The 11,393-nt window shown below is 35.6% G+C and overlaps 1 protein-coding gene and 1 long non-coding RNA gene across 2 annotated transcripts; one reads left to right on the top strand and one right to left on the bottom strand.

Annotated features, from left to right (window-relative positions):
- Positions 1-1,996: 1,996 nt before the first annotated feature.
- On the bottom strand, positions 1,997-5,853 carry LOC122296334. The gene is made up of 2 exons (XR_006238461.1): positions 5,444-5,853; positions 1,997-2,308 (listed from the first exon to the last, which is right to left on the bottom strand). It is a non-coding gene; the product is annotated as an uncharacterized LOC122296334 (long non-coding RNA).
- Positions 5,854-6,798: 945 nt separating this feature from the next.
- LOC122296331 (pentatricopeptide repeat-containing protein At4g33170) lies at positions 6,799-11,125 on the top strand. Its single transcript, XM_043105932.1, has one exon. The coding sequence runs from the start codon at positions 6,988-6,990 to the stop codon at positions 10,099-10,101; it is 3,114 nt and encodes a 1,037-aa protein (XP_042961866.1). The 5' UTR covers positions 6,799-6,987; the 3' UTR covers positions 10,102-11,125.
- Positions 11,126-11,393: the final 268 nt, after the last annotated feature.

Raw genomic sequence — 11,393 nt, 5'->3', positions numbered from 1 at the left:
AACAATTTTTTATGACAAATTTATATTTTATTAAAATAAAAACCAGACTGAAAACTGGTAAAACCGGAGTACCAATTTATGAGAAAAACCGATGCATAATCTGCTTTGAAAAATGCAAAACCGGTGCCTACCGGTTCGGTCCTAGATTTTGTCTAAAATCGGATCGAACCGGACCGTTTACACTCCTAATGATCCCAAAGACTAAGACAATCATGGCAAAATATAAAAATATCTTTGGATCAGAGTACTTTTGGTGCATTATAACATGTGATTCAATTGTTTATAATGTTGTCTAATATAATCCAAAAGAAAAAGCTGGCAATTTTTCTAATATGAGCTTTAGGCCAAATTCATTATTGTAATGTAAAGATATTTATCATTGCCTTTATTTGGGGTTTCAACATGATAACCATTATGACGAATATCTTTAAAATTCAATAATTTTATTCTAGACTTTGAAGAATCTAAAGTATCGTCGATACAAAATTTTATTTCTCTTGGACGCATGATGTAGGCTCTTCTGAAGTTTTCAATTATGTTCGATGACTCGAATATTATTTTGACATTGGCTCTATTAATGTTAAATATTAAAAATATTTTTTATCCTTAAGAATTGTATTTATTGTACAACTGTACGACAGACACATGTCTTCACCAATCATTTTGAAATTGGTCAATACATCAATAAAATTCATATCTTCTTATAAACGAAATATGTATAAAACTTTGTTAATATAAAATAAAGTTTAATAGGATGAATTAAAAAAATAACGTCTCAAACATAATATATTTATAATAAAGAAATTAAATTAATTGTTATGGCCATATGCATCACTAATTAAAATATTCTTATCTATGTTTGGAACTTTAAAGAAACCAAAAATATCGATATGAGTCAGGACCATCATATTTGGATTTTCAAAAAAAGTTCGACGATCTTTTGGATTATTATGATCGACAAAATTCATTTCAACCAATTTTTTTTTTTTTTCCTCCATAGATATTTGATATAAGTCCACCAAATGTCTGAATGTATCATAGATAGGTATGTGACCAATGCCATGTCCATACCACATTTATGATATTTATCTTCATATTTCTTTATAGACTTATTCTACAAGTCTTTATTTTCATCTTAAGTTGTCATGGTATGGTTCCACTTTTGGTGGTATGAAGTATTTTTCTTTGAGAAACTTTGAATACGCTCACCTTGATTACGATATTTGCGTAATGTTTTTTTCTGTGACCACAATTTTCTTTATTATGATGAAATGAGATTTCATTTGTTTCAACGAATGGAGTAGAATCGATTGAACAAGACTAATATTTTTTCATTAATAGCTCATTATTTTGTTCAGTCACTAGTAAACAATATATTAGTTTAAGAATATGTAGTGAACTTTCAGACTCAATATTGCTGCTACAGGGTCACATTTGAGGCATGAATATGTTGCATGTTTCATTTCAAACATATCATCATTAGTGACTTTTTCTCTATATAATTTTCATTGTTTGACTTCAGGTGCATTTAATCATAACAAACTTTTGGAAGGATCACGATATTTTGGTACACGTATTACTCTCTTAAACTATCTCATAGAATCAATGAATATTGTATTATGAAGTACTCAATTTTCAATAAAATTATTACTTTAGAGTAATCCTTTAGGGATGTTTTATTTATTTTCTTAATAGTATTGATTGAGAAAGAAATATTTAAAATCAAACTAACATATAGAAGATAAGAATATTCATCATATATTAACATTATGCTCTCATATAATGTCAGATAAATCATATCAAGATTTTATAAAATGATTTATATTGCAATAAGCATATATCAATATTTATGGAAGAGAAACTTATAGTGGTTTTGAAAATATTACGCAAATATTTTGCCAAAAAAAAAAAAAAAACAACAGTTGACTATAGTCTCGTGCTAATAACATGTTATAAAATTAAAGAAAAGTAACAAGAAAATTGAAGGATCACAATATATGAAATTAGTTCTTCAAAAAATCAATATTGTTTTTCTAAACTCTTTTGCTGTGTGTGTAACACCCCGTTCCCATATGCTGGAGATGCCACGTATTTTCATAAAAATGACTCGGCGATAGATCTCATTTTTAATAAAACAAATATTTATTTCATAAAAGAATTATTTAATAGAAACATGTTTCCAATAAAATTAAATGAAACAACTGGATAAAATTTATATCATAAAAGTAATTTAGTTTAAGAAGTCTAGAATTTAATCAACTGCTCCATCTAATCTTGGCCTGTCTGCTCGTACTCATCATCATGCTCACTGAGGTGGTTTAAAAACATAAAAACAAATTAAAATGAGTCTATGACTTAGTAAGAAACTCATTTTAACATAAACATATTTAAGATAAGGTTTTCATAAAATGTTTTATGCTAAAAACTTAAAATCATGATTAGTCATATGAATGCTTATGTTATGTATGATTTGTCTTAAATTTTTTGACTTATTATGCTTATCTTGTTGGCCCACACATTCACCCTGTGTGCAAGGTTATGCACCTGCCTCACATCTCGAGACTGCAAGGGGAGCCGCTAATAGTATTCTAGCATACATACTATGGTGGATCACCTTAACTCTGTGGCTTGCACATTTGCCCATAAGTCTCATTGGTATCATGTATCTAAATGACCATCTGATTGGCTATTTTGAACTTATCTTACACTTGATCTTGTGAAAACTTATAAGTCTTATGCAACGTGAGATACATAATACATACAAAAATATAATATACAAAATGAAACATGAATGGTGAGCTTGCAAATATCATAACATACGTAGTACATAATCGCTAGTTTCTAAATAATTAACTTTAATAATAATATATACAACTAGCTAACATATGCTAATCCTAATTTATGATCAAACTACTTACCTTGAATATCTACAAAATATGCGACTTATGTAAATTTCTAATTAAATACATATTTAGAAATTTATGTCTGAAACGCTAAATGACCTATTTTTCTTAATAATCTATATCTTCTCATTTTAAATTCTAAAAGTGTTAAATCTTCTGCGGTCCTAAAGCATCATAAATCCATATAACCCATTAAACCCCAAAACTTATTTGCAAGCCATCATAAAAGCAAAGCCCAAGTGAAACAATAGGCTAAATCCAAGCCAACTCTAATATGCTAATGGTTACCAAATAAGGGCAATAGTGTAAAAGCATCAATATAATTTCCAAGTATTCTAAAGAACTTGATCACGACAAGGACTTATGGCATTTTGTGTAAAATTTATGATTGGAAAAATCGTAATATATAGAGGAGTTGGATGCGTTAAAACGTTGCAGGTGCTTTATTTCAAAAAGTAAGTTGTACTACATGAATAAAGCAAATTTTACAGAAGACCGAACGACAAAAGTTATAATTTGAGTGACAAATATGTAATGTTACTCGAAAAGATTTGTCCCAATTTTCAACTTTATACATGAGACTTAGCCTCATTTATTTTTATAAAATTTTTTATCTTATTTTATCTCATCTAATCATTATAATTTTTTCAAATTCTCATACAAAAGAAAATCAATAATTCAATTTTTTTAAATCTCAAAATAAAAATAATATTAAAAAAATATTTTATTCAACTTTTAACTTTTATCTGAATTCATCTCATCTCATATGAGAAAACAAACGAGGCTCTCATAGATATGAAAGCAAATTAAAAAGCAAGTGTCGCACAAGAGAGAGATGAGGGCTCGCTGTGAGAAGGACATCGTGCGATGGAGTTGGACTGACGTGAAGACGCTATCGATGATTGGATCTCCTTTGAACAAGGGTGGTTTGTTGTGAGAATGGGTTTGGCTGTAAGGCTTGGTTGTGTGAGGAAGGAAATTTGTTTGGAGAATTTGCAAAGGATTGAGGATATATAAAGACAACGGAGAGTGTTGAACATGTATAACTCGAAATCAAATCACTCACTAACTATGATTCAGAATTTCTTTATACTTAGGACTACCAAAGGATAGGAATTTGAAGATTGAGAGGTAATGGCTTGGATGCAATGTTTATGCAAGCAGGACAACCCCATTGCCTACATGAGTAAGGCACTAAAGGGTAAGACACTTCAGCTTTCTACCTACAAGAAGGAACTACTAGCAGTGATGACTGTAGTGCAAAAGTGATGCCCCTATTTGTTGGGGCAAACCTTTGTTATTCGGACTGGTTAGCAGTCCTTCAATTTCCTATTGGAGCAAAATATTGGAACTAAAACTTAGAAAAATGGTTGTCTAAGCTACTGGGATATGCTTTTGTGATTGAGTATAAAAAGGGTAAGGAAAATCGAGTGGCTAATGCCTTATCAAGAAGGGAAGAAGGAGAGATGGAGAGTGGTGGAGCTCTGGCCCTAATATCTTTTCCTTCAGCAAATTGGGTAGAAGAGATGAAATTGAGCTATGGGCTTTCTAATGAAGTGATAGAGCTGCTGCACAAGCTAAGTACTAAGCAAAAGGTACCGAAAGACTTTGCTTCTCAACATGGGCTGATACTAAAAAATGAGAGGATACTGGTGGTACCCAAGTCTCCCTTCAAAGAAAATGTTCTCAATTATGTGCATTCCAGCCCCCAAGCTGGGCATGCTGGGTTCCTTAAAACTTATGAAAGGGCTAAGGCATATTTCTATTGGATAGGGATGAAGAGAGACATTAAGAAACTAGTCTGTGAGTGTGACATCTACTAGGTGAATAAAAATGAGACTACTCTTCCAGCAGACTTACTACATCCTTTACCCATCCCACATCAAGCCTAGACTAAAATTTGCCTTGACTTCATGGAGGGTTTACCAGTGTCCCAAGGATTTAATGTTATCTTAGCGGTTGGTGATAGGTTCACTAAATACCGGCATTTCCTACCTCTAGCTCACCCCTACAAAGCGCAGGGGGTGGCATAGACATTCCTAACATGGGTGTTTAAACTCTATGAGATGCCTAGGACCATAGTGTTTGACAAATATGCAGTGTTTCTAAGTTCCTTTTGGCACACCCTATTCAAGCTACATAGGACCTCCCTTCGCTACATTTCTTCCTATCATCCCCATTTAGATAGCCAGAATGAGGCCCTTAACAAATGCCTAGAGTGTTATCTTAGGTGCTATGCTGGTGAGAAACCAAGGAGTTGGTCATAGTGACTTCCCATGGCAGAGTGGTGGTACAATAGCTCATTCCACACCTCTGCCAAGATCAGCCCTTCTGAAGCCTTATATGGCAATGCACTTGCCAACCCCCTCTCTTATGTGTCAGGCACTTTTGCCAATGTAGCGGTGGATCAGTTGTTGAGAAACAAAGATAAAGTTTGTAACTTGCTCAAAGACAATTTAACAGTAGCCCAACAATGAATGAAATTATATGCAAATGGAAAAAGAACTGAAAGAGAATTTGAAGTTGGGGAGTGGGCTTACCTCCCATTCAATCGTATCTTCAGAAATCGGTGATTGTCCACCATAACCTCAAACCCTTACCTAGATTTTATGGACCTTTTAGGGTGGTCCAACGAGTGGGTCTGGTAGCTTACCGCCTCAATCTTTCCTCTACCTCGAGGATTCACCCTAAATTCTAAAGGGCAATAACAAAGGTACTCATTAAATGGGTAGGGGCGAAAGCATAAGACAATAGCTCGGAGCTATTGCAAAAAATGAGAGAACTTTATCCACACCTTGTGGGCAAGGTTCTCTAACAGGGAGAATTTGTTATGAAGTTAGGGCATAGGGAAAGGTTGAAGTGAAAGGAAGATGAAGACTTAAAGAAAATTGTTGGGAATAGGCTTATATGGAAGGAAGATGACGTAGTTGGGGACATTCAATAGTATGCTGTCGTTTTGAAGCATGAAGTAAGGGCAGTGATGGAACATGACGTTTTAATAAATAATGGGGTCTGATAGTACAATGCGTTTTATGTTTTAGTAAAGTCTAGTTGAGTCCTCATACGTTGCGTTTTATTTTATTAGTTGTGTGTTGAGTTTATTATTTCTTTACTAGTTGTAATCGGACCATGTGGAGGTGTGAGTCTAGAGTCTATGGGTGGGTATAGAAGTAGAATTTGAGAAGGGAGAGATCATTTTGGAAATTGTATTGGCTGAACTTGGAGGAATTGAGATGCCTTGAACTATCCCAAGGCATGATTCATTTTCTTAGTAACTCAACCTCTATATTCTCTCATTACAGCCTGATTAGGTCGTATCTTCTATTCATTCTGGTTGATTTATAGCAAAGATCATAGCATATTGACAACTAATATCTTGAAGCATTCTTAATGAATTATGCATATGTAAAAATAAAGTCCCTTTTAACTAGTAGAGATTAAAACCGGCTTGTAATAGATTAGGCAAACTCAAATTATCTAGCTTTTAGCTACAATATTAGTAAAAGTAAAGTCAAATTTACTTGTTATTCTTTAAAGAACAAATGTTTATTTTATTACTTTATATTACTCCTGATTATTAATTTAATTAGAATATGATTACTAATTAACATATAATAGGTATAATAGTAAAATATGATAAAAGAAAATAAATTAATAATTAAAAAATTAAATATTTTTTTAATTATCAATTACTTATTACTATATAATGAATAAGTAGATAATTCAATATAGAAATTTGATGTGAATAGTCAAAGTCAAATTTATCTTATATTATTTTATTATTTTATAATAAAAAAATAGTTATTCTAATATAGAAACTTATGGAAATAGAATAGTTAAAAGTTAAATTCACCTTATATTTATTAAAAGTGTTCTTTTAACTTTACATATTCGATTGAGGAGCTTTTAAAACTTTAGGCAAGGAAAATGTGAGAGCCGAAATCGTGAGGAGGTTTCGCTAACATTGAAGACCGCCGGATGGGTATTCTTAATTTGTGGTTTGGAGAAGGAATTAACATCTTAACATCTGGTCTACGAGGATCTACCTGGTATTCATGTGTTGAGGAGAGGGAAATCTGATGTTATGATCGTTGTAAATGGATTGTACAACGGTAGGCGGTCTATCATTATCCATCTTGGAAAGCAAAGCAGACAATGCAAGCAGGAAATGCACTTGCAAGCCAACTTCGGAGCCACTTTCGTCTCCCTCCCTACCAAAACCCCAAACCCACACGCTCTACTCCTCCGCTTACGCTTTTCTTCTCTCTCTAACCGTACCTCTCACCATATCAATTTCTCATCCTCATCATCGTCTTCTTCCTCTCAATGTTTCTCCATCCTCCGTGCCGCCATTTCCAAAACCGATTTGCTGCTAGGCAAGTCTGCGCATGCGCATATGATAACCTGCGGACGAAACCCAGATCGTTTTTTGACCAACAATCTCATAAATATGTACGCCAAATGCAGGTCAGTCGCTTCTGCACGTCACCTGTTCGATAGAACCATTGACAGAGACCTTGTCACATGGAACTCCATTCTAGCCGCCTATGCACACTCCACGGACCCTCAGATTGATAATGCTCAAGAAGGCTTTGGCATATTTCGTTTGCTTCGTGGGTCTGGTGTTTTAACTAGTCGACTCACTCTGGCACCTGTTCTAAAGCTGTGTCTGCTATCTGGATATGTATGGGCGTCCGAGGCTGTTCATGGGTACACCATTAAGATTGGGTTGGATTTGGATGTCTTCGTATCCGGAGCTCTTGTGAATATATATGCTAAATTCAGGCGGATTATGGAGGCCCGTGCTTTGTTTGACGGCATGCCAGATAGGGATGTTGTGTTATGGAATGTAATGCTCAAGGCCTATGTGGAAATGGGTCTTTATAAAGAAGCACTTTTTCTCTTCTCTGCTTTTCATCACAGTGGATTGCATCCTGATGAGATCAGTGTGCGTGTTCTTAACGGCATTAACAATGTTAGTTCTGATGAAGGCAACAGTCTCATTGAACAGGTTAAAGCATATGCAACAAAACTGTCTTTGAATCATGAGGACTCAGAAGTATTTTTCTGGAACAAGACATTATCTGAGTATCTCCAAGCTGGTGAAAATTGGACTGCTGTGGAATGCTTTATAAATATGATTAGAGCAAAAGTGGAATGCGATACTGTGACCTTTTTGGTTATTCTCTCTGCAATTGCGGATGCCAACAATCTGGAGTTGGGGCAACAGGTTCATGGTGTTGCGGTGAAGTTAGGGGTTGATTCAGCTGTTTCTGTTGCAAATAGTCTCATCAACATGTATTCTAAGGCAGGTTCTATTTGTTTTGCACGGAAAGTGTTCAATTCCATGAAAGAATTGGATTTAATTTCATGGAACTCAATGATATCAAGTTGTGCACAGCGTAGTTTAGAAGAGGAGTCAGTGAAACTATATATAGATTTATTACGTGATGGCCTAAGACCAGATCAATTTACAATAGCAAGTGTTTTAAGAGCTTGCTCATCTCTTAAAGAAGGCTTGTATCTCTGTAAACAGGTTCACGTTCATGCAGCAAAAACTGGAATCATCACTGACAGTTTTGTTTATACTGCCCTTATTGATGTATATTGTAGAAGTGGAAATATGGAGGACGCAGAGTTTCTTTTTGAAAACAAAGGTGAAATTGATTTTGCATCTTGGAATGCAATGATGTTTGGGTACGTAATGAATAATGAGAGTCAGAAAGCATTGGAACTCTTCAGTCTGATTCATGAAACTGGAGAGAAGGCAGATCCAATTACTTTGGCAACGGCAGCTAAAGCCTGTTGTTGCTTGGTTGGGTTAGAGCAGGGGAAACAAATTCATGCTTATGCAATAAAAACCAGGTTTGACATAGATTTATGTGTTAGCAGTGGTATCCTAGATATGTATATTAAATGTGGAGACATGGAAAGTGCACACGTGGTTTTCACCCAAATCCCTGTGCCTGATGACATTGCATGGACAACTATGATCTCAGGATGTGTGGAAAATGGAGATGAGGACCGTGCTCTTTCTATGTATCATCAGATGAGACTTTCAGGGGTGCAGCCTGATGAATACACGTTTGCCACCCTTGTCAAAGCCACCTCTTGTCTCACAGCATTGGAACAAGGGAGACAAGTTCACGCAAATGTTATAAAGTCGGACTATACTGTAGATCCTTTTGTCGGGACCTCACTTATTGACATGTATGCCAAGTGTGGGAACATTGGGGATGCATATCTTTTATTCCAGAGGATGAACATTAGGAACATTGCTCTGTGGAATGCTATGTTGGTTGGTTTAGCTCAACATGGAAATGCCAAAGAAGCCCTCAACCTTTTCGAAACTATGGAATCTAATGGTATTGAGCCAGATAAAGTAACCTTTATTGGAGTACTTTCTGCTTGTAGCCATTCTGGTTTAATTTCTGAAGCCTACAAGTATTTTGATTCAATGAGAAAAAATTATGGCATTAAGCCCGAGATCGAGCACTACTCTTGTCTAGTTGATGTGCTAGGCCGGGCAGGGCATGTTCAAGAGGCAGAAAAGCTGATTGTATCAATGCCCTTTGAAGCTTCTGCCTCAATGTATAGAGCTCTGCTTGGTGCTTGTAGGATTCAAGGGAACACAGATACTGGAAAACGTGTGGCAGAACAGCTATTGGCATTGGAGCCATCCGATTCGGCAGCTTATGTTCTCTTATCCAATATCTATGCTGCTGCAAACCAATGGGATGGTGTAACTGATGCTCGGAAAACAATGGAGAGGAAAAAAGTAAAGAAGGATCCCGGGTTCAGCTGGATAGATGTGAAGAATAGGGTGCACTTGTTTGTGGTGAATGATAGGGACCATCCACAAACTGATTTGATATATGATAAGGTGGAGGATGTGATAAAAAGGATCAGAGAAGAAGGATATGTCCCTGATACCGACTTTATGCTGCTTGATGTGGAAGAAGAGGAAAAAGAACGTGCCCTTTATTACCATAGTGAGAAGCTAGCTATAGCTTATGGACTCATAAGCACTCCTCCATCCTCTACTATTAGAGTAATTAAAAACCTTAGAGTTTGTGGAGATTGCCATAGTGCAATCAAGTATATCTCAAAGGTTTATCAGCGAGAAATTGTGTTGAGAGATGCAAATCGGTTCCATCGTTTCAGGGATGGAATCTGCACTTGTGGTGATTACTGGTGATGTTGAATAGATCTTATTGTTTTTCCCCCAACTAATTCCAACCTAAAGATCCTTGGAGATTTTTTTCTAAATGCAGAGAGGAAATTGTAGTCAGACATTTGTGAGAATTACAATACATTTTTATTTTATTAATTAATAAATTTGTTTTGTAGTTGAAAAGAAGCATTTGATGAACTTTTAAACTTGCGTGTTTTCTGCATTTATATCAAACAGAGAAATCATCTTCCGGACTCGGCTCATTTATGGCATGTATACATATTTTATCGTGTAAATGTTACCGGAAATATATTTGGTAAATTAATGTTTAAGTAATCATTGTTTAGAAATCAAAGGTATTCCCTGTACAAGGAAAATGTTTGGACCTTGAAAGTTTCTGAAAATATTTTAGAAAAGCCGATTTATCTAACCTACTCAGCACACTTGATGTGTATAACCCGGTTTAATCCAAGTCACGATTTCGGTTTTTTGCTCACGGTTCAACGAGTCCCTCTCTCGTGTTTCATGTCTTTGTTTCCTCCCTTCAAAACAGATCTGTTATGGCTTAGGGGAGCTCTCATCATCAACATCTTCCGTCAGATACAGCGGCAGAACGAGTCCCCTTCGCGTCTTGTAACAATCAAGGCTGGGACTCTAGAGGCAGCGACGAAAGGGCTTGAGCAAGAAGATGAAATTTGAGGAAAGGGGCACGTGGGTGAGGTGAAGAGATGTCGTGCGTGTGAACTGAAGTGTAAACCGAAGTGGAGTCTGGTGCTCGATGGGGCTGGGTACTTCACATGGGTTGAATAATTGTAAGGGCTAGGCCCAGAGTTGGTAGTTCTAAGCAGTGAGTTCATGGGTCCTGTGGGCCTTTTTTATCCATTTAGTATTTACTGTTTAATTCCTGTCATCAATAATAGTCCATTAGTGTAATTGAGTCCAGTAATAGGCCCAGGGCCTCTTTCAATTCCTGAGTATTTGTATCGTAAGAGAAACATCTGGAAAGCATCTAAAAAGTAATGAAAACCTAATTTTTGTTATGAAATCATTGAAAAGAGAGAGTTATAACGTGTTATAAAACTTTCAAAAGGAGAGAGAAAGAGATAGAGATCAGAAAGGTTATGAAACTTATGAATTCCTTAAAGGATTAAACGATATATATAGGAGTACGAAGGGGACTATGCTTTTGACAACTAGCACTATGCATTTGACGGCTAGCACTATGCATTTGACGGCTAGCTTACTATGCTAGCACTATGCACTATGCATTTAATGACTAACACTATGCACTAATACTATGCATTTGACGACTAGCA

Source organism: Carya illinoinensis, chromosome 15 (assembly GCF_018687715.1).
Source record: "Carya illinoinensis cultivar Pawnee chromosome 15, C.illinoinensisPawnee_v1, whole genome shotgun sequence".
Classification (NCBI taxonomy): domain Eukaryota; kingdom Viridiplantae; phylum Streptophyta; class Magnoliopsida; order Fagales; family Juglandaceae; genus Carya; species Carya illinoinensis.
Note: the sequence above shows the minus strand (reverse complement) of the source record. Positions and strands in the feature narration are given on the sequence as shown.

Coding starts and splice junctions, on each gene's coding strand:
- LOC122296331 (XM_043105932.1), top strand. CDS start 6,988: ATGATCGTTGTAAATGGATTGTACAACGGTAGGCGGTCTATCATTATC.